We start from the raw sequence: 25,204 nt of genomic DNA on the forward strand, positions 1-25,204 counted from the left end.
TTTTTATTGCATATGTGCATGTTATGTTTATGGGGGCAAAAAAATAAGGCTGCAATTAAACAAAGAACAAGTGCATTTACTGGAAGCCTGAATGATCATGGATTAAAAGTCAAATATGAACAATTAAAATTATAGAAGAATAAAAGGCCAATCAAATGAGGTATAGTTTATTTAAACAGTTACATTAAATTTAGCTAAAATTTGCAGTGCAGATTTCTTTTCCGCCTGTATATATATATATATATATATATATATATATATATATATATATATATATATATATATATATATCTGTGAATCCATTAGCATGAAACGTACCATTCGGCAAAAGCAAACCGTGGCAAGAATATAGTTAAAATTAACATTAATTTTTAGTATTTTTTTTAATTAATATAAGAAATATCTATTTTTCACTAGTGTATTTTATTGTAAAATCGATCTTGACTTTATAGCAGGTGCTTATACACTTTTTTTAATTGATTCTGTATTTAGGTGTTCCAAACGATATAACCAATAGAAATATTGAGGTTTTTTATTTATTTATTAATTTATTTATTTATTTATTTATTTTGCAGCGGTTTAAACTGATACGAAATTGCAAATTAACAAATAAAACAACATAGTTTTGTGATGAGTTTTAATAAGTGATTTAATTGCGGGATTTTATTTCAAAACATACTCAATTCAGTTTAATAATGGGAACCCTTTAAATAACTCGCCTATTGCGATTAATGCTCAAATCCGTATTAAAAAGAAAAACATTACATCAACAAAAGTCAAGTACGTGTATTTTTTATACAATTAGCTCTTTCTCACTTTTTATTAAATTCGTTCATACAATTTTCCCTTTCCTTCTTGTTTCAATGTTTAATTAATGGTATTTTTACAGAATCAATTCGCACTTTAATTCGGACCATTTCTTTGTTTTTATTCTTCGGCCATCTTCAAAGATGCTCCCTTTTTCACTGCCTCCCTTCGACTAAAAGCGCGTTTTTATCTACATTGTGGGGTACGCGTTCAAACTGTCAAACTATAAAAATCATTATGATTTATTTTTTCGATTTTCTTATAAAAATAACATAAAGACAACAATAAGATATGAGTTTTAATCGTATAAATATGAGTAGATAAAAATATATAAACATTTAAAAAATTATTTTAGTCCTTTTTAATTAATAGAATTTTAAAAAAACATATCTTTTGCTTATTATGATCTAGGAAGTTAAAAAGATTTCACAGAAAAACTCAGTTTCATTATCTATTTATAAATCATCCAATCAAATTGCTTCGAAATTATGTGACGTCACACGTGTTTACCTGACCTGTTTTTACTTGTATTTTTTTTTTCAGCAATTCAACCTGTCAAACTTGTACCTATTTGCATTGCCTCCCCACGGGACAGAGTTAGACACCAGGGTCGTTTTTTAATGTGGAGAAAAGGAACAAAAAATAAAATTTGTCTCAGTCGTGAAAGATTTCTCTTCCACTAACAGAGAACAAGAAATTGAATTTTAGCATCTGAAGAACAGATACTACACTTTGATCTTGAACCAAAGGCATAATCCATTTAAGACGACAACCCGTAAGTAAAACCTTATTTCAAAACATCACATGCATTTTTAGGATTGTATTTTTTTATTAATAAATTAATATCGATTTTTTTTTTTCACGAGTGTATTTTTTTTTTATTTGTAAAAGTGATCCGGACTTTATAGCCGGTGCATATTAAAAATTTAAAAAAAAATGTTTGTTTCTGTATTTGAAACGATATCACCGATACTAATCCGGAGTTTTTATTTTTATTTTTTTGTTTGTTTGTTTTGTTTTGTTTTTTTTTAGCTGCTGTTTATCCTCAAATTGATGGGAACTTCTGCCAATTATTAAAAAACAGTTTGACTGTTTTATGATTTTGGAGAAGTGATTTAAATTCGGCATTTTATTTCGAAATAAAACATTTAATTGTTTATTTACCAGTATAGTTTATGAAATGAATTCCCTCTTTAATTCGGTATTTACATTTTTTTTTTTTTGTTTTTCCTCCGATCTCTTTCAGACAAAACGGTGCAGTTTCATCTACGTCGTAAGGTTTGTGTTCGAACCTGACAATAAAAGAAAAATACGTAAAAGAAAATCGTTGCGACGCGTTGCTTAAATAACTCTACCTTTCCATGAGGTATCGCTAATTACCCCCTTTTTTTTTGCTCAGCATACACCTCCAAACACCCGGGCAACGCCGGGCACCCATGCTAGTATATATATATATATATATATATATATATATATATATATATATATATATATATATAACTACTTCATTTACTCACACAAATTTAATATACGAAAGTATAGATTTATGCGTAAACTTTAAGTATTTACTTCAAAAGTGCTCAATACGTAGGTAGAGCTAGTTAGTAATTTATAAAATATATATGGCGATTAAGCTACACTGAATATTCTGCGTTTCATCCACTGTAGGATTCGTGAGGCTTATGCGAATATTCAGTTTAGCTTAATCGTCATATATATTTTATATATATATATATATATATATATATATATATATATATATATATATATATATATGGGATGGGGCGTCTGCTACTAATTTCTCCCTCCTGGATAGGATTCAAAAGAGAATCGCCAACCTGATAGCTCCTGAACTGTCATCTAAGCTTAAGCTATTGTTGTCATATTTGTGTGGTGTATCTGCTACTAGTCTCTCACTCCTACATAAGGTTCAAAAGAGAGTCGCCAACCTAATAGGCCCTGAACTGTCATCTAAGCATCAGCCTCTGTCCCATCTACGAAATGTTTCATCCCTCTGCTTGTTCTACAAGTATTTTAATGGCGAATGCTCTGAGTAACTACAAGCACTGGTACTCCCTCGACGTAAATACCTCCGTCAAACCCGACAAGCAGTTAAATCACACCCCTACACAGTAGAGATCCCTAGGTGTAAGAAAACCTTCTCCTCCAATAGTTTCTTCCCCGGAATTGCTTTCCCAATGTACTGACATTCAGAAGTTCAAATGTAGTTTGTGAACATGCAGGTCATCTCCCTTCATAATGTCCCTACAATTTATAGTAGCCCCCTACATCAAAGTGGCACTGTGACTTGTTTGGGGTGAAAGTTAAAAAAACAAAAACAAAACTTGATTTAAATGAACGAAAACATGTATTTTCCACTTATTGGTTTCAAATAAGTTAAAGATTTCACGGAAAGCCCCAGTACTATTTATAAATCAACCAATCAAATTGCTTCAAAATTGTCTGACGTCACACCTTTTTTCACTAACTTTGTTTCACTTTTAGCAACTTTTCCAGCAATTCAACAACTCAAACGTTTTTCTTCTTGAAGTTAAAAAAAACATTTACAAAAGATAAATTGTAAGTAAAATCTTATTTCCAAATATTACATTATTTTTTAAATTATATTTTTTTCACAATAGAAACAATATTGATTCATCTTTTTGTATCTTTTGTTTTAATATGGAAAGAAAAAAATACGGTTCAAAATTGAGGTCATTTCGTTTTTTGTCGATATATTTACTTTTTTTTTTAGTTTTTGGTTTGTTTGTTTTTTTTTACATTTTCTTTCATTTTATTTTTCCAAAAGGAAAGGAGGACGATTATAATAAAAGAAATTAACCCCCTTTTTTACGATAATATTTTATTGTAAAATGGTTCCAGACTTAAATATATATATATATATATATATATATATATATATATATATATATATATATATATATATATATATATATATATATATATATACACCATTGTTTAAATGCTATTTGTTTTTACTTTCTTTCCAACTCAATAGTCACCGTTTAAAATGACGACTTAAAAAGTTTTGGGGAATGCTGAAAACGAATATCACATTTAAATTTTGAGGCAGATCAGCAGTTTTTTAGATATTAAGATTATATACAATGTAATCCATTGTGTTTTCACTGGTGGCCATGTGTCTTCCCAACTGAACTAGTACTAATGTGTGCATGCGTGTTATGAAACACCTCCCCCTCCCTATGTTAAGAATGGCGAATGTCACTTACATTTATTAAGTCCTACATCGGATAAAATGTCAATATATCTAGAAAACTGCCCCGAATTTGAATGTGATATTCGTTTTCAGCATACTTGAAAATCCATAAAAGTCGCCAATTAAAGGTGAGTGTTAAGTTGGAAAGAAAGTAAAAAATAACCTTTGGAATTCACTTTACTTGAATCTTTTGTTTTTTTTTTCATCTGGATAAAATATAAGATGAAATTCCTAAGTTTGTTTAGGTCCTTATATGCACTTATGTTACCGTACTAATTTTCAGGTTAAATTTAAGTTTATGATATGTTTCTATTTTATTAAATTGCTAGGTGAAAGTACAGAATAATTACAAAACGCCCTCCGTGTTAAGAATGTTTTTTTAAATAATAACTTGGGGGGGGGGGATCGTCAGGGGTGGGGTAGTTACAAATCGGTTTCAATTCCAAACTTCTGCTAAAGAATAAAAATAAGGACGTCGTGGTTTAAATTATTTTTTAGAAGTCATTTAATTTCGGAATTTGTTTCTCTCTCTCTCTCTCTCTCTCTCTCTCACTCTCTCTCTCTCTCTCCCTCCGTATATATATATATATATATATATATATATATATATATATATAAGACGAAATAAAGACGAAACGTTGATGAACACATAATACGATTTGTTCCTTTTTATTTCTCTATTTTGTGGGAATACTATTATTTTCATCATATATATATATAGTCACCGCGTATATATACTTTCACTTAAATTGTTGTATATGGACCATTTCGATTAATACCCAATATATATATATATATATATATATATATATATATATATATATATATATATATATATATAAATTAAAATACTTCAGCAAAGGTCAAGTACGTGTCGCTATTTCAAGCAATTCGTTCATACACAGATATTTTCTTCCTTCCTTTTTTTTTATCTTTAGCGTTTAATAGGAATATTTTTATAGTATACTCCTGTCTCTTGTTTGGATCGTTTACGTTTTTTTTTTGTTTTCCATTCACCTTTTTCTGATATTTTCTTTGTCATTCCCCCCCCCTCCCCCGTAAAAGAAATCTGGTTTTCATGTACATCGTAAGGTCTGAGTTCGAGTCGGACAACCAGTAAAAAAAATTGCTGCGATTTATTTTTTTGTTTTCCTTTTTTTAGTTTGATAAAATTTACATGATTAAACCAATACAGAAGCTACCTTAAAAACTTGTTTTCAAGGAGTTTTCAAGTGTGCTGAAAACGAATATCGCATTTAAAATTAGGGCTGGCAACTAATTTTCAGGATATTGCAAAAATACTAGTAGTGATATAATGTAGCGACCATATTTGTTTATGATATCGCCACTTGGACGTAAGGGGCTACTATTTGGGGCTTTGTCTAGGAAAGATTTAACAAGATATTTGTTTATGTTACATTTAAACTTCTGCATATCAGTACATCCACGGAAGCAGGAAGCAAGGAGGGAATTCCAAAGTCTAGCTGTTCGAGGGAAGAAACTATTAGAATAGAAAGCTTTCTGGCATTTAAGGACATAACATAAAGAAGCTGACATGTGAACGAGTCGCGCATGCGCAGTCGTGAAACAGTGAAAAACAGATAAATGTCTGATGATACGCAAGTACCAATTTTTCAATCTGGACCTTTCGTAGCCCTTTTTCCCGTCCCCCCGATGAAAACGGATTAGAAAGCTTTCCACATATCTGAACACCCTATATACCAAATTTAAAGTATGTAGATAAAAATTCGTGGAGTATATAGGTTGAGAGGTGTCCTCATATATACACACACGCATTCTCATATTTATAGATTATAAAACTGTATTTTCCGTGAAATCTTTTCAATTTACAAGAAGATAATAAGCGAAAGTGTTTTTTTTCTAAGAGAAATAAGTATTTTTATGTTTAACTTATCTTACAATTAAAACAAAGGTTATATTGTTATTTTCGATGAGTCTTTGTCGTATACATGTAATCGATACGAGGTCATTATATATATATATATATATATATATATATATATTTACTATAATAATTAAATACCTACAGACACTAGTGTTTCATCCTTTCGGGAATCTTCAGTGCAGGGTGTCACGATTGACACCAGTCTACAGATTCGAACTCGGCAACACGAGCCATCCCTGGCTCGATTAGCAAAGACCGTATCCGTTCGGCTACCGTTAACCGTGTGAAATAACGTTGAATTTAAACATTTTAATTTTAAATGTTCTTTACGTCAGGCAGACAGTGATCAAATCGTTATACGATGATCCATGCATAAGAGCTAAATTCACCGATTTAATTCAACTGAAGTGTTCAACGATAAGAAACGAGTTTCTTAAAGGGGCTGTTATGATTATTTTTTTACTATAAAAATAATAATAATAATAATAATATATATATATATATTATACATATATATATATATATATATATTACTATAATATATATATATATTTTTACTATAATATGCATATATATTACTATAATAATAATATAATATATATTATAATAATAATATGTATATATATTTTTATTATTATAATATGTACATATATATATATATATATATATATATATATTACTCATGTTCACGAGTTCTGGATATGACCTTAAACTATATCCGATGGTGAGGTCCCAGCTTGTGGGCTTTGGGGAGTGTGTAGCCACCTCTTAATTGCCATTGCTCCCAGGTCCACTCTGATCCGGAGTGGTAGTATCTATTAGGGTCCCAACTATGGATTAAATAGAAACTGATTTGAAAAAAGAAAACAAATATATTCTATTAAAAAATTTTTCTTCCAGATCACTGGATTCATCATTAAATAACCTGAAAAGGGTTGATATGCCGTAAAACAAAAACAACCAACCACAACAACAATCACCCCTTAAAAAACATATCGCCACTTGGACATAAGCGGCTACTATTTGGGGCCATGTTTAGGAAAGATTAACAAAATATTTGTTTACGTTACATTTAAACTTCTGCATAGCAGTACAGCCACGGAAGCAGGCAGCAGGAAGGGAATTCCAAAATCTAGCTGTTCGAGGGAAGAAATTATCAGAATACAAAGCTTTCTGAAATTTAGGGACATCAACAGTGAAGGGGTGAGATTTTGTTGCTAGTTATGTGTCTTAGCTTTCAGTCAACAATTTTCCTGGAGATGTCATCTGTTTTCATCAGTGCCATCTTTTGTATCATGTCAATATCCTATTTGATTAGAATTGCTTATAGTCTTTTCTATTGTTTTAGAAATTGTTTCGAATACTTGTTGACATGATTATAGTTTGCTATATGTTCCATATATTCTTAAGCTTTCTGTAATTGCTGTGTGTGTTTTTTCATGTCACACAGGGATGACACAGTCTACTATTTTGTAAGCTTTTGAGTTGTTGACTATAAAACCAAATGAGAAAATATTTAGCTGCTATGTAATTTCTTAATTAAATTGATATGTGGTAATGCTTAATTGAATAACTTTTACTATTTCTAGGAATTATTAAAAAGGGGAACAACTCTGTCTAAGCTGTTTATACTTGAATAATTTTGCGACATGATTAATACAATTTGACTGCTGTATAATGGAGTAATTAAACGACAAATAAATCTAATTAATCTATTATGGGATTTCTATCCGTCTTGTTTTCCTTGGGTTCGTGTGATGTTCTTTCTGTTTTATTCTTTTTCAACTTACCTGTGATTGGTCAGCATCACCTGGTTATGTGAGTTAGACTCAACGATTATCCTGAAGAATTCAGTTGTTTTCATTAGTGTATGGTGTCAGTCTTTCCTTTGATCAGAATTTCTTCTAGTTTTGGGGGGGGTTTCATAGTTTTTGAAACTCACAGTATTAATGCGGGTGTCCCTCAGGGGTCCATCCTGGGCCCAACTCTTTTCCTGATCTACATTAATGATCTTCCAAATCACATCCTTACATCATTTGTAGACATTTATGCTGACGACACTACCATTTATGGTAGCACATCTAAGATAGTAAACGACCAAGTTCTCTCCAATTCGCTCTCCTCTGATCTTGAGCACGTAGTACAATGGGGAAAGGAGTAGCTGGTTACTTTTAATGCATCTAAAACCAAGCTTCTCTTTTTACATCATCAACATTCTGATCCACATCTGGCATCAATTAAAATGAATGGCTCTCGTCTTCAGGAGGCCTCAAGTTTTCTGGGCTTGACCATTACTCCTGATCTTAAATGGAACACGTACATCAAATCTGTTGCCAAGGCCGCTGGAAAAATGGTGGGATCTTTCTATCGATCCGGTAGATATCTCACTGCTGATGCTATTCTCTATCTATATAAGAGCCAGATACGTCCAAGGATGGAATACTGTTGCCACATCTGGGCAGGAGCTGCTAGAAAGGACTTGTCCTGCCTTGATATAGTTCAAAATAGACTTCGTAGCCTCGTAGGAGATGTCCTTTTCTCCTCCTTGCAACCTCTATCTCACAGAAGAGATGTTGCGAGTTTGTCTCTGATGTATCGTTATTTTCATAGAAAGTGTTCGACTGAGCTTCAATCTATGGTCCCCCCTCGCCAAACTTTCACAAGAAACACTCGTCTAGCTGTAAACACTATCAATAATTCCCCCCACTCTTTATCTGTGCCTAAACCTAAACGTAGATTCCATGAACAAAGCTTCTTTCTTAGAACTGCACGCCTGTGGAATTGTCTTCCGTTTTCCTGCTTTCCGGCTGACTACAATATGATTGTGTTCAAGTCTAACGTAAATAAGTTCTTGATGAGCCGTTCCATATGTTATCAAATTTACCAAATTTTCATTACTAATGATTACTATATTGTCCAATTTCTACTGTACACTCTTTAACCCTTATCCTTGAGTGGCCTCTTGGCCTTGATAATGTGGTGATGCCTATGTAAAAAAAACTGTTGAAAATGCTATTCATATTATTGGCATGACTATAGTTTGTTTTCTGTTCCATATACCATTAAGCTCTTTGAATTTGCTTCGTTTTCTGCTGCTTTTATATTCACGTTGGGACAGTGTAATCTACTATATGGCAGGTCTTTTTCTTGTTGAGTTTTAAGCAAATCAAATAAGTGGAATAAATCTTTTTTATTAATTTTTTTTTTTTACTCATATTCACCCCTAATAAGGCATATCGCCACTTGAACATAACAGCAATTTAGGACCATGCTTAGAAAAGATTAACAAGATGTTTATTTACATTACATTTGCATATAAATAAAGTGAGGAAAGCAGGTAAGCAGGAAGGAGATTCTAAATCTAGCTGTTCAAAGGAAGAAACTATTAGAGTAGAAAGCTTTTTGGTATTTAGGGACCTCAACAGTGAAGGGGTGTGATTTTGTTGCTAAGTGGGTTTGTCGAAAATATGTACATCAAGGGGCACAAGTGCAACAAGTTCATCAGATTCCATTAAAATACTTGTAAAAAGGCACATTACAGCGATGGGATAGGAGTTGAAGATTCGTTGACAAAGACTCTTTTGGGGGGGGGGCCTATCGAAGAGGGAGAAACGTGGTAGATGCACCAGTTCAGATGTGGCAACAATACTCTATGCATGGGCGAATATCGCCACTTGGACATAACAGCCTACTATTTAGGACCATGCCTAGAAAAGATTAACAATATGTTTATTTACATTACATTTATTTATTTATTTATTCATTTTTACTCACATGCTCTCTGGCACTGAAGGACATCAACAGTGAAGGAGTGAGATTTTGTTGCTAAGCGGGTTTGTCAGAGATATATACGTATATGGGGATACAAGTGAAACGGGTTCATCAGAACACATTCCATTAAAATATTTGTAAAACAGGCACAGTGATGCAACATTGCGGTGATGAGACAGGGGCTGGAGCTTAGTTGATAAAGTGGGACGGATTTGATTGACAACTCTTTTTTGGACTTTATCTAATAGGGAGAGACAAGTGGTAGATGCACCAGCCCAGATGTGGCAACAATACTTTATGCATGGGCGAATGGTGGCTTTGTAGAGGTACAGGTGTAGCAGAAACAAATGGAACTTTTTTCTTTCGCAAGTCAATGCCTCTCCCCTGTGTATTTGGCCACATACTGACCAATCAGGGGTGCAGTGCATTGATCCTTTCTCTCCCCTTAGAAAATCAGACAGCTTCCAGTTTGAAGGAAAAAAACTCTTTCTTATCGAGAGATACGCCAAGCGGATCGGACACTTTTCTTCGCTCTCTCTCCACCTCTGTGTTATTTCATCCAATATCGATAATTCCCACTGGGAATAACTACCGCGATAGCACCAGGTAGCCATATGACGCTTCAGGTCTCCACTCGATTTACAGACCAGAGAGTAAACAGAACATCTGTGCCCTGCAAAGTTTCCCCCATCAAAGAAAGATTGATCTCCATGTGAACGCTTGTGGCTAGCTAGGCCAGCCCTGGATAAAATCATTTTACCACATAAATCACAGGTGTGGTTCTGCATGAAATCCTCCGACAGACCTGATATATCTGACAGATTTTTTTCCTGATATCATGCTTCATTTTTGCATGCTCATATTTTTTCTTCTCAAAACTATCACACAGCCATGATAGACTAAGGAGCGCCACTTTTTACGATCATTGGAAGCACTTTCCCAACTGAACACGTCACTACCAAGAGCTTTAAGATTATCTTTGATATTATCCTTAAAGCGTTTCCTCGGTTTATGTTGTGGACGCTTTCCTTGTGTAATTTCACCATAGAACAGGCGCTTTGGCATTTTATCGTCGTCCATCCTTGTCAGATGTCCAGCCCACCTCATCTGGTTGCGTATAATCAACTTCTTGATACAAGGTATATCAGCCCGCATAAGAACATCCACATCAGATATAAAAGTGGTCCACTTGATGCCCAGAATGTGTCTCAGTAATTTCTGGTGCACTCTCTCCATGACTTTCATGTGTCTACCATAAGTTGTCCAGGCCTCAGAAATGTAAAGCAGGGATGGTAAAATACAAGATTGATAGACACTGATCTTTGTATGAATAGTTATACCCCTGTCAGACCATACTCGCTTCTCTAAGCCACCAAAAGCCTTAGTGGCACGCTGTATCCTATAGTTGACCTCAGCATCCAGGGTTCCATCTCTGGCGAGAGTACTACACAAATACACAAATGTGTCAATCACGGTAAGTCTCTGGTTGTTGACAAAAATATTTTGGTTCCACCGGGTGGAGGTGTGAATATGACTTTAGTCTTCTTAAGACTAATACTAGGCCCAAAAGATGCACAGGCCCCCGAAAACAGATCCCTGCATATCCCTCTCACCATGAGCCACAAGATCAGCGTCATCCGCATAAAGCAATTCACGAACCAGGTGCTGAAAGGTCCTTGTAGAAGCATGAAAACGACGAAGATCAAAGACTCTACCTGTGGTCCTGAAACACAAACAAACACCTAGAGAATATTCCCTAAAGGCATACGATAACAAAGTTGCAAAATAAATTGAAAAAAGTGTAGGTGCTAGGATATCACCCTGTTTCACACCATTGTCAACCAATGTGGGTTCCGACAGGCATCCGTTGAAGTTCAGTCGAGCCTTCATATTAGTGTGGAGCTCCCTGAGTAATCGTAGAAATTGAGGTGGGCATCCCAACTTCCCCAGAATTATCCATAGAGCACTTCTGTTCACCATATCAAAATACGTTGCCAACTGCTTCCAACAAACGTATCCCACGATAACTTCCACAGTCGGTCCTGGGCCCCTTTCCCTTGTACAGTGATATAAGAATTGCATCAACCCAATCCTGATGGACGGGAACACCCCTCTAGACATCAGTGATAAGATGAAGAATTTCATCAACAATTTTATCACCCCCATGTAAGAGGACTTCCACAGGAATACCATCAAGCCCTGGAGCCCTCCCAATGTTAACTTCCTTGATTGCATCTCTAATTTCATTCTCAGATGGGAACACAGACATTTCATGGATAAGCTTCTGTTGTGATAAAAATTAATTGATGACGTCCTCATCAATATTAGAGGGGTTGTCAAAGAGATCAGAATAATGCTCGGTCCAACAAAGGAGAATCTTGTTAGGATCCTTTATAAGGGCAATTCCATCACTTGAGAGTAGGGGAGATGTAGATAGTATTTGAGGACCAAAATCTTTTTTTAAGCAAATGGTACATGCGTTTCAGGTCTTTACAATCAAAAGCCATTTGGATTTGGTTGGCGAGTTTAGCCCACCACTGATTCTTCATTTGAAGGAGTCGCTTTTGGAGAATACCCTTGTTTGCTTTAAGTGACTGTCGGAGGGACTCTCGGCCTCCATGAGAGGCAGACAACATCTTATGGTGCAACTCATTTTTAGCACTTAAGAGTTGAGTAATTTCAGAATCATTATCATCAAACCAATCCTGATGTTTAGATTTGCGGAAGCCAAGAACATCTACACTTATTTCATAGATTCTATTTTTAAAATACGCCCACGACCCATTAAAATCAGCAGAATTGACTACGGATCAAAGCTTTTCACGAGGATGGGTCCAGGTAAACCTATGGACGTCTTTGTGGCTGAAGAAAGTGTTACAGATAGCAAGGTCAAACTGAGTGCATAGATGGAGAAGATGCAGACCATTACTGTTGACCCTACCTACACCAAACCGGCCTAGTGAGTCCCAGGTGTGATGATCCTTGCCAACACTTGCATTTAGACCACCCATGAGTAAGATCTTCTCAGATAAAGGAATAGAGGAAATGGTACGACTGAGATCTCGGTGAAACGCTGTGATGGTGTCTTCATCATGACCCATGGTAGGGGCATACACAGATAAAATTGTCATATACCTACTGTGTGCAAGAGGGAAGCACATCATCATAATTCTGTCACTTACACAGATTGGCTGTTCAATCTTCTTCACTAAATCAGAACGACCTGCAAAGCCAATTTCACCCTCTCGTCTCAGCCTCGATGGCTTTCCTTTCCAAAGGTGTATCCCGAGCCCACTTCCACCAATTGATCCTCACCATTCAATCGTGTTTCAGACAATGCTGCAATATCTATGCTGTACCTAGCAAACTTTTTTGCAACAATAGCTGTCTTACGCTCAGGTCCTTCACTATCCAGGACATCTAGCAAAGTTCTCACATTCCACATAGAAACAGTCAGGTTATTCCTCTCCTGATAAAATTTTGATTTTCCTTGTTTATTATTTTTCTCCAACTTTATCTTGTTTCTCCTGCAAATATAGAGCAGCCGCCAACTGCAGGAAGCCGACCAGCTAATAAAAGGGTAGGTCACTTTTTCTAGACCCTTCCCAAATTCAAGGGTGAGCAGTGTATCCCTAGAAAAGGCTGTTCAGCCGCCAGATCATCCGCCGAAGTTGCTTCCACCCTGTAAGCGATTTAGTCGACAATGTTAGATAATTTACTGGCCGCCTATGTGCAGATTTGCAGCTATGCACTTCCAGCCCGCTAAGCCTGTGCATGTCGCCACTCACCTATCGCCATAGGACTTTTACTTTCTTTTTTTTTTTTCTCGGCGAAAGATATCTGCACATTAAGATCGCGACACAACATGCTTGTGCTACACATATTGTACCCTCTCGCACCCTACCACTGGTTGCACAGTGACAAACTGAAATAGTGAGATGACTGAGCAGTGGCATAGTGGGCATGTTTTATTATCACAGAGTTTTAACCTCTCCGGCAGCTGGACATATACACACACATACACATAAGCAAGCAAACATGCATATGTATTTATATATCCCTAGTTCTCACAATATAGTAACCCTCCAGAACTTGAGAGGGAGGCTAACAGGTACTACACCTTGCCCAAGGGTGACCTGAAATAATGCAAGGCAGAGGCGTTCATCTCCCTGAGGTAGCAGATTACCCACATACCCAAACACATACATACATACATACATACATGCATTTATATATTGGTAACTAAACATTTTCAACATAAACCGCCCTATCTCTGAATACCCTTTATGTCAAATTTCAAATGTTTAGACCAGAGTAATTTGCTAGACACCGCAGAGCTCACACTTTGACCCCTATTATGACCACTTAACATTTATTATTTTGGGCTCAAATCAAGTTATTAAGTTAGACCCATGTCCAAGGTCCAGAGTCATTGCAGTGAAAAATGTACAGACTCCAAAACTCCAAAACTCGAGTTTCACCCTCATTTGCTCTCTCTCTCTCTCTCTCTCTCTCTCTCTCTCTCTCTATATATATATATATATATATATATATATATATATATATATATATATATATATATATAAAAATGTAAATATTGGTTCGTTCGGAATTAATTGTCTAAAAAACCACTGGACGGATGGCTTCCACGTTTTGGTATAATATGTTTACTATATCAATGTGTGTTTTTATATATTTCTTTTTAATTATAACATTCTACTTAATTTTTCTATGATAAATAGGTGGATTTCTTTTTACCGAGAGGTCATTTTTTTTATTTAGGTACAATTATTTATTACCACTTCCTGTCACGTGACCAGTGTTACAATTTAGCGGTTTTCCTGCTATATCTGGAGATTTCGGTTACAATCTAGCGGGAAATTCTAGAAAATCTGGAGGTATTTGGCACCCACAAAAGCGCTTGAAAATATTCAATGTAAGTAAAAAAAAGTAGCATTTATTTCCTTTGGTAACAATTATTTATTGATTATTTGTTTTGTTTTTCACCTTTTTTTCGACTAACCATTCTTAAATCTCGCTATAAAATCGATTTTTCCATGTACATTTTAGGTGGGGGGGGGGATTCCAACCTCCGAAGTTTGGGTTTGTATTACTGTACACATAGATTCGAAAAAGTTGTCAAAAAACAAATATATAACAAATAAATGTTATCAAAGGCAAGATAAGTTACTTTTCTGCCAAACTGGATATTTAAATTAACCACACGTGGTCTCAAAATGAATGACGACGCTCAAAGTGTATACACATTTTGACTCCTCCCTTTACTTAAAAATTCACCAAAAATCAGGAAATTAACGAATTTTAATGAAAATTGCAGTATTTTTCAAATAATGATCGCAGAATATAATGAACTAATTATTTTTACTTAACTCTTAGTAAAAATGTTTTATTTTGTTTAAACAAAAAATACCTTTACTAAAGTTATGGTTTTCAGTAGTAAATAAAAAACGCAAGAATTTATTTTTGCTTTTTTTAAAGCATCGTAATTTGTAACAATAAAAAATAATTTTTACAGTAACATTACGAAAAACGCCCTAAAGTCCGTATTAATGTATTCGATATAACTCGAAGAAAAATTAATTATCGGATACTATTCAGGAAATTAAAGATTCAATTAGATTCCTATTTCAGTCACCTAAATTATTTAAGGTGAAATGAGTTTAGGAATTTATAGCCAAACCTAAATATATATTATTTTTTGGTAAATATCCAGATACGCTTCTACAGAACACCGGCCACTCTAATTTGTTTTTTTTTTGGGGGGGAACAAATATATAACAAATAAATGTTATCAAAGGCAAGATAAGTTACTTTTCTGCCAAACTGGATATATTTTTTGTGTTTTTATTCAATGTAACATATTTATACAGCTCGAAAAACATACAGTGTGTACCGATGTATTCGAAAATTCAAGATGGCGTCTCACACTCTCTTTAACACCGTAAGTTTGGAAAAAGGTGTTATAAATAAAAAACTATACAAAATACTATTAAAAATCTGCCGAATATATGTCAACCTATGTCACAGTAACATGTATTGAGCGAGTTTTTAACAGTATTTTATCCGGTTTATTATTTATAACATCTTTTCCCAAACTTACCGTGTTAAAGAAAGAATCAAACTCCATCTTGAATGTTCCAATACATCGGTAAACACTGTATGGTTTTCGAGCTGAATAAAAATGTTACATTGAATAAAAACACGAAAAATATATCCAGTTAGGTAGAAAAGTAACTTATCTTGCCTTTGATAACATTTATTTGTTATATATTTGTTTTTTGACAACTTCTTCGAATCTATGTGTACAGTAATACAAACCCAACATTCAGCTCGAAAAACATACAGTGTTTACCGATGACTTGGAAAATTCAAGATGGCGTCTGATTCTCTCTTTAACACGGTAAGTTTGGGAAAAGGTGTTATAAATAAAAAAACTATACAAAATACTATTAAAAACCCGCCGAATATATGTCAACCTATGTCACGGTAACATATATTGAGCGAGTTTTTAACAGTATTTTATCTGTGTTTTTATTTATAACACCTTTTCCCAAACTTACCGTGTAAAAGAGAGAATCAGACGCCATCTTGAATTTTCCAATACATCGGTAAACACTGTTTTTCGGGCTGAATAAACATGTTACATTGAATAAAAACACGAAAAATATATCCAGTTTGGTAGAAAAGTAACTTATCTTGCTTTTGATAACATTTATTTGTTATATATTTGTTTTTTGACAACGTTTTCGAATCTATGTGTACAGTAATACAAACCCAATATGTTACATTGAATAAAAACACGAAAAATATATCCAGTTTGGTAGAAAAGTAACTTATCTTGCCTTTGATAACATTTATTTGTTATATATTTGTTTTTTGACAACTTTTTCGAATCTATGTGTACAGTAATACAAACCCCACCGACCACTCTAATTTGTTTGGGGGGGGGGGAATCTGATGTTGGGGCGCGCGCGCCCCATAATTACACCCCCCCCCCAATGTACAAAGTAAAATCTTCGGAAAATGTTAAATGGTGTTCTAATTGGTAAATGTCGGTGCATTACTTACGGAAAATTTGAAAATTCGATGTTCCAGGTAAAAAAAAAAAAAGATAAATTTCCAACTTGGTGTGCTTTCCTTTTCTTATTTTATTTCTTTTTCAGCTAATTTTAAATTTTCCACCCAAAAAGCACTATAATGTATTTTTGAAAATTAGAAAATTCTATGTCCTGGAAAAAAAAATCCCCTCCCCCCAACGTAGTTTGCTTGGTGAAGCCGTCGTTTATGCTACAGCGTGCATGCGCGTAGCATAAACGGAAGCTGCAAAATGGTGGAAAGAAGTTCGTGGGTTCAGGGGTAAATACCATGCAAACGGTAAATTTGCCCCAAGTTTGACTATCAGATTCGTTGTCAGCGACCTCAATTACCTATAAAAAAACAAATTACAGTGGTCGAAGTTCTGTAGTAGCGTATCTGGATATTTACCTTTTTTTTTCTTGCTTAAAAAAAATAGCATTAATACATTAAGTTAGGTAAACTGACTTTTTCGTTTAAAAATGGAATTATTTCCCTTTCCCTATTAACTTTTTTTTTTTTAATTTTTTTTTAATAAATATTTTGTGTTTTATATACATAAAGTACAATTGTTGAATGTTACTGTTTTGATTATATTCGTTTGGGGGGCACAATTAAAAAATTAAGAAAGATTAAAATGAAGCGAAATTTAAGTTTCCGTTCCATTTTTACAACAACCGTAAAACAGTGCATACTCAGCAAGTTTTATCGTAATTTATAAGCATATTGAAACACTAAATCAACATTTTATTTATTTTTTTGCATAATTAATGATGGAAGTATTTTTCTGTTTATTTTCTTAGCATCTGTTAAAAAAAATAATTTGTACATTCTCTTAAAAAAAAGAATCAAACTTTTCTCTACTTTCACATGTGTTCCATTTTAACAAACTGAGCCACAGCAACGCGTGGCCGGGTACAGCTAGTATATATATGTATATATATATAATATTTCCATGATATATGATTTTATATATATTGCATCCTATCATGTTTTATAATGTTATGAATAATATAGCGTATATATTACATTATATATACTAGCTGTACCGCACACGCCTTGCTGTGGCTCAGTCTGGTTAAACAGAAACGTACACACACACGCACACACACACACACACAGATTGTGATAATAGTCGGAAATGTACAGTTTATAGGTTCCAAAATTACACGTAAAGAGGATTAGGAAGTATTTAAACTCTCAATTTCTGGTTAGGATTAAAGGTTAGAGTCAAACATTATAGTTCACTTTGAAATGTTTCGGTAATTTCCGGGAGGCGGTTATAGTATTTGTGTTATTAATTTTTTTTTGTTTATGATCCAGTTACGAAGGACGTAACCCCACATCTCTAAAAGATGTGTATTTCCTCCCGGTGTTGACTGGTGTCGGTAGAAGGACTTGATATTTAGAGGAAAAAAAAGGAACTACTTCTTCTAAAGATGGTGCAATAGAAATGATGTTGTTTCTAGGATGAAATGTAGCATTTTATAAGAACGACTGTGTATTAAAATACTGTCCTAAATTTACATAAGATAATGATTAATATTCTAGACATAATACATTTGCTGCAAACCTACGCTACTTTGGTGCAGAGTGGAATTTCTGCAATCTAAATGTAATATATGGAGATAATTAATATTATATTAACGTATGTGTACATCGTATTATATTGATATTATACATATTATATTTTACGTATTATATTTTTATGTATTATATACAAATTATTATGCATATTCTATAAATATTTTAGATATTATGTATATTATATACAAGTAATCACATATATTATAATAGTTATATAATATACAGTATTATATATTCTATATTATGTATGTAGTCTCTTTTCATGATTTCTGTATATGTTGTCCCATTATATACGTATATATATGCATATATATGCATATATATACATATATATATATATATATATGTTTATATATATATATATGTTTATATATATTGTAACCTAGACAATGAATTTGTATATATGTTAAATTATAATTTTTTGAGTATTTTTTTTTTCAGTTTGATTTGCATTTTTATTCTTCATCGATGGCGTCTGTAGAGTATGGAACACTTTTCCAGTGTGTTGTATGTGAATCGCAATTAAACGAAACTTCCAAGACTTTACCATGTCTTCATAGTTTGTGTGAATCATGTTTCCGCAACACATTAGAAGATGGAGGGACAGAAGGCAAATGTCCGCAATGTGGTGACAGATTTCAAAATGACGAAAGTTTGACCCTTTCACCTATTTTGGCCAATGAATTTAAACGACGATTATTGCTGTCCAAATTGAAATGTAACTCCTGTCTAGAAGAAGGCAAATCATCTATGGCAAACTTTTGGTGCATCCAATGTGAGAAATCGTTTTGCATTAATTGTAAGCGACTCCATAATCGATTTATAGAAGAACACATTTTAAAAAATTTGGACGAAATGAGAAGAGTGGATGCCATTGAAATGATCATGGGAAATGAATGTCCGTTGCATGGAAAAGCTGTAGAATTGTATTGTAACAAATGTAACATGTGTTTTTGCAACGCATGTTACGAGTCTCACTCGACTGACCCCGGCAGCAGCAAATGTATGAACGTGCCTCCATTATTACTGAAAGATGAGGCTTTAAAAAGGAAAACTCAAGTCCCGAATCTGGTGAAAGAAATGGATGAATTTAATGAATTTTTGCAGTTTTCAAATGAAAATAGTTTCAAATATATGGATAAATTAAATCGTGAATGCGAATCTAAATGCGCGAATGTTTGGATAAAATATGAACAGATCATAGAAAATGCCAAGTCTGATGCTTTGGATCTGTGCGAAAAGATAAGACAAGAAACGGCAAAAGAAATTAAAATATGGAGCAACATTACTGACAAAAATACAAGAATTCTCAAAGAAATCGAAATCTGGTTGCAGAATGTACAGCACGTGTTTCGTGAAGATCACCAAGACCGGGAGATCTTTTATGGATTAAAACTATTGACATCAAGACTTCCATCACGATACCATAAATGGATGCGACCGATTGAGAAACGTGAATTCTGTTTCACATTGCCTGACTGGTGGCATCAAGCAATGGAACCATTGGTCAACCGACAAATCCCATCAGTGTCTTGTGTTCGGAAAACAATTTCTGTAAAAAAACTTGTAAAAGAAAATCAATGGATTCTACCTGGACCAGAATCACGAGATATCAGAACTATTTTAATCAATGAAAAAGATGCTCACATTTTTTTGTGTGATAATGAAAATAAATCAATAATTGAAATGAGTGAAATCGGACAATTTGTGAGTGAATTTCTTTTGTCTGATAAAGAAAATCAAAATTTTAAACCTGTTGACATGTGTTCAATTTCATGTGAAGAATTTGTTGTTTGTGGAAGTGGAGAAAATAAACTAATTTTTTTGAAAAGAATTGAAAATGATCCATTTTTACAAATACAAAAAATCGTTCCAACAACAAGCGAATTTTATTCCGTGTGTGTAAAAAAAGAAACAATTTTTACTTGTGATCTTGATTTCGCAATTCATCACTTTACTAAAGAAGGCATAGAAATTAAAGCCACCACAAATGAAGGAATGGGTGAGTCAAAATATTGTCCACGAATCCGTGTTGATTTCTCGAGTGGGGAATTTTGGGGTTCAAGTTGGGATCGTTCTGAAATGATATGCTTTAATTTGGAAGGCGAAAAAATTCATTCATTTAAAAAAGAAAATATTTTTTTTGATTTTAGTTTGACTGAGTTTGGACAATTTTATTGTACTTACGACGGTGTGTTTTCTTGTTGTCCACAAGAATGTCTGCTCCCTGTCAATATAAATCAATCAAAAAAACCTCCACTTTTGTTTGTTTTCCAAAATAAAGTATTTTTTTGTTTTGAAAAAGATGGAGAAAGGATAATTGAAATTCTGAAAATATTTTATTGAAAATGAATTTTAAAACTTTATATTTGAATGCTTCGATATATTTGTTGTAATTAAATGATAAAATTTCAATTGTTTATTAATATTTTCAGTTGTTTTTATCGACACGTTTTTTTCAATGATTATTTAACAAATAAAAGAATAAAAACACAATTGTCCTGACTTTATTTTATTTCTTAAAATAGGGATAGCCGCTTGATGATCTCCTACAGGGAGACGGGGCTGCTCAGGTATATTTTCCGAAATTGACAAGGAACATTATATGACACAGATTGAGTAGACGTTATTTGTACAGGTCAGGGATACGTCTTTGACATCCAGACCGTACATTTGTGTAAAATTAAAAAAAAAACAACGTCTTAAATGTTTTGAAGTCAATAAAGATCGTCCTTGCACACATGAAGACTAAAATGCCTTTTATACAGCGTGTCCGAAAAGTTGAAGGGTTGAAAAGTCTTGTAATTTTACCATTAAAGATTATTTTTTTTACTATTTCAGATATTTTACAGATAATATCTAAGGAAATATACTATGGATAAACATAGCATTGAAAGTATACGTATATTGTGAAATTGTTTTACGAAATTCAGTGACTTTTTGGACACCCTATATATACAAGCTGAGATGGCGGTAGCGTGTATATATATCTATCTATATATCTATAAAAGTGAACGTGTCTGTCTGTCTGTCTGTGTACATTTCCCTACGCAATAACTCTGTCAATTTTTAGTCTATAGACTCGAAATTTGAAATACCGGGTACTGAGATTTGGGAAAATCGATGGGACGGGTGTCAGCCAGAAATTTGGCTGTTAAGGGGTCAAATTTCAACGATTTGACCTTTAAGAACTCTACCAAACTCCTCCGACAATTTTGGGTTTAGACACTTGAAATTTTAGATATAGGTTCCTTGAACCTGGATCTAACTTAATAAAGTGATTTGAGCCAGAAACTATAAATTTTAAGGGGTCATAATAGGGGTCAAAGTTTTAAAAAATTAACCATTTTTTTTTTGTTTTTTTGCTTTTTTTTGCACAGCATACACCTCCAAACACCCGAGCAACGCCGGGCACCCCTTCTAGTATATATATATATATATATATATATATATATATATATATATATATATATATATATTTAAAGGGAGTTAGAACAGTAGTCTAAAGAGCAGAGTGTATTTTAATGTGATAGTAAAATTACTAATTTAATTAAAAATACAAGAAAAGAACAGTGCTCGTTGTAATTCAAATATATAATAAGCTCGATAGGCAAATATCTTAGAGCTACTTTAATGTTTAGTAATGTGATTGATAATTTAAAATTCAAATTAATACATATACATATATATATATGCATAGATTTTAACATATATATATATATATATATATATGAAATTTTAATTGTAATTCAGATATATAATAAGCTCGATAGGCAAATATCCTAGAGCTACTGTAATATTTAGTAATGTGATTGATAATTTAAAATTCAAATTAGAATTAAAAATTAAAAATCTGTTTCATAGGAAGGAACAACAACAGAGTCAATAATTTGTACAATCGTTGCGGAAACGATGTTTTTATTGCGATAGACATTAAGCCATGGATAATTATTTATATATATAAATTTTTTTAAACAAAGTCTCCTCATCAGCAAAAATACTGGGTGTTTTTTTTTTATATATATATAAAAGACAAGGTTTCTAGATTATAAATTATTCGATAGAAATATCCTATTTATATAAAGGAAGGATAGTATGTGATAATGCACTATGAACAGTAAATTAGTTTATAGATATAGTATACAGACGCTAATTTTATGGGTGTAGTATGCTTTCTTCATCTATCCCCCTCTTTAATAAATAGACTCTCCCGATCACCGAAGACGCAATGTAAAAAAATAAATAAAATAAAAATGATGTCGCTTTTGGGCAGTACGTGAAACTAAAATATATATTCTTAGTCTTCTGGCTAGGATCTAAGTTTAGTATCTGTTCTGTCTAAAGATGGTATAATGATATTCTGTGGTTTCCGTTCCCGCCGGGCATCTCTACAAAGGAAATATGTCACAGACTCCTGTGAGGATATTGAAGATAAACCATAATAATCGGATATATTCTGACACTACATTTATTACATGAAAAGGCTGTCCCTTATCATGTAAGTAAGAAAACATACTAGATAAGTGAAAATAATGTTAGGATAAGGTTAGAATCGAACCCTGTAGGCTAGTGTTAAAGATAATGGTTGGGGAATGTTAGAAATTAAGTCTATTATTAATTCTATTAGAAATAGTTAAATATTGTTAATTCTATTAGAAATAGTTAAATATTGTTTATGGCGGAAAGAGTCGATTGTCCATTCCTGTAGAAATCGGAATATTAAATATGTCAGTTAAAAGAATAGACAATGCAAATTAAAAATATATTGTTTAAAAAATAGTTTAGAATTAGAATTGAGGATTCTTTTGTTTGCCAAAAGTGTGTTTGGACAAACATATGTAAAGCCATGTGAAAATTAGTCACGTTTGAAAAACACACTTCTAACATCATAAGTAAGGGAGATTTCTCGATATAGGAATCTAAGGGTTCGAAGTTAGAAGAGTTGGAAGACAGAGTTGGTTAGTCAAGAGTTGATGAGGATGAGATAATCAGAGCAGATCACACACGGTGATTGTCAGTTGGAGAGTGAGAGTCCCTTAGAGGCGAAGGGTAGAAAAGTAAACCATGTAGTCAAAAAGGCTGGAATTCCTGACATCACCAATCGCGATTGAAGAATAAAGAAACCAACTATGTTTTGTAAGTTTGTCTTGTGTCGGCATTATTCACAAACAGAAAAGGTAAATGTAGCGAACTCCTGTATAATCCTTCCAAGATTATGTGTCCTCCCCGCTAATGAGTTTAAGAACTGCTGTATCATACATCTCCCAGCCCGTATTAATATGAAACCTCCAAGAATTATCGCAGTCATCGTTCGTGATGTAAACAGTATATAAACGTCATTATCATCATCTGAGTCCCTGTATTACATGTACCCGTAACAAGTCCCCAATATGAGTCCCCTGCAACACAACATCTTAATTAGGTTACTTAGGTAAATACTTTTATTGTATAATATGGTTAGGGTTAGGGTTTCCAGACTATAAATTATTCGATCGAGATATCTTAATTATCAAAAAAAAGAGGATAGTAGTATAAAGATACGCTAATTTAATGTTCGTAATATGTTATCACCTTCTGTCCTCCTCTTTAATAAATAGAATCTCCCGATCACCGAAAAGGCAATGTAAAAAATAAATAAAACAAGTATGCCTTTTTATTTTTCTGAGAAGAATCCAAGGTTAGTGTCTGTTCTGTCTAAAGATGGTATAGATATCGAGCGGTTTCCGTCCGTGCCGGCGTCCATACAATGAAAATACGTCACAGACTCCTGTAAGGATATTGAAGATTAACTTTAATAAGCAGATATATTCTGAAACTACATTAACCAAATTAATTGAATACTTTTACAGTATAGCATTGTGGGGTCTCCATTCATGCCGAATGTCCACGGAATGCCCAGCCGCAATACATGATAGATACTGTGGTGGAATTTCAAAAGGTCCCGCCAGTATATATTAATTCAATATTTAAAAATGTCCAATTATTTCGGTTGCTCACTTAAACCAATGCAGCAAATGTGAAAATAATATATATATATGTATATATATATAATAGTGAAAATGTGTGTATGTATGTATGTATGTTCGCTTTTTGTGTATGTCTACAAAAGGCTTTTTTCGCCGTGATTTTCGGTTGGCTCGTTCCTTCTTAAAACTTTTTATTCTGGAATCATTCATCTGTTATTTTTAATGTTTCCTATCTAATCGAAAGCTTTTCATGATATTCTTTGATATTTTTGGCTGATTTTCTTTGATTTAGACATAAAATAAATACAAAATTAATACCTTGAAAAATTGGAAAATTTTCATGTCCTCAAAGGTGAAAGAATGTGGTGATTCTGGAATAATTCTGGAATCATTCATCCGTTATTTTTAATGTTTCCTATCTAATCGAAAGCTTTTAATGCTATTCTTTGGTATTTTTTTATGATTTTCTTTGATTTAGACATAAAATAAATACAAAATTAATACCTTGAAAAATTGGAAAATTTTCATGTCCTCAAAGGTGAAAGAATGTGGTGATTCTGGAATCATTCATCCGTTATTTTTAATGTTTCCTATCTAATCGAAAGCTTTTAATGCTATTCTTTGATACTTTTTGATGATTTTCTTTGATTTAGACATAAAATAAATACAAAATTAATACCTTGAAAAATTGGAAAATTTTCATGTCCTCAAAGGTGAAAGAATGTGGTGATTCTGGAATCAGTCTGGAATCATTCATCTGTTATTTTTAATGTTTTCTATCTAATCGAAAGCTTTTAATGCTATTCTTTGGTATTTTTTGATGATTTTCTTTGA

The 25,204-nt window shown here is 33.2% G+C and overlaps 1 protein-coding gene across 3 annotated transcripts; it reads left to right on the top strand.

The window, feature by feature from the left end:
• The first annotated feature begins 1,335 nt into the window (after positions 1 to 1,335).
• On the top strand, positions 1,336 to 20,900 carry LOC145296153 (uncharacterized). Of its 3 annotated transcripts, XM_080142354.1 has the most exons (4): positions 1,340 to 1,582; positions 3,313 to 3,387; positions 14,505 to 14,658; positions 18,846 to 20,900. In XM_080142354.1, the coding sequence occupies exon 4, from the start codon at positions 18,873 to 18,875 to the stop codon at positions 20,748 to 20,750; it is 1,878 nt and encodes a 625-aa protein (XP_079998480.1). In that variant the 5' UTR covers positions 1,340 to 1,582; positions 3,313 to 3,387; positions 14,505 to 14,658; positions 18,846 to 18,872; the 3' UTR covers positions 20,751 to 20,900. The 3 variants fall into 3 exon arrangements, with proteins under 3 accessions (XP_079998481.1, XP_079998480.1, XP_079998482.1); XM_080142355.1 differs by lacking the exon at positions 3,313 to 3,387 and having other exon boundaries at positions 1,336 to 1,582; XM_080142356.1 differs by lacking the exon at positions 14,505 to 14,658.
• The last annotated feature ends 4,304 nt before the right edge of the window (positions 20,901 to 25,204 follow it).

This window comes from Euprymna scolopes, chromosome 16 (assembly GCF_053919585.1).
Source record: "Euprymna scolopes isolate OS-2025 chromosome 16, ASM5391958v1, whole genome shotgun sequence".
Lineage (NCBI taxonomy): Eukaryota > Metazoa > Mollusca > Cephalopoda > Sepiida > Sepiolidae > Euprymna > Euprymna scolopes.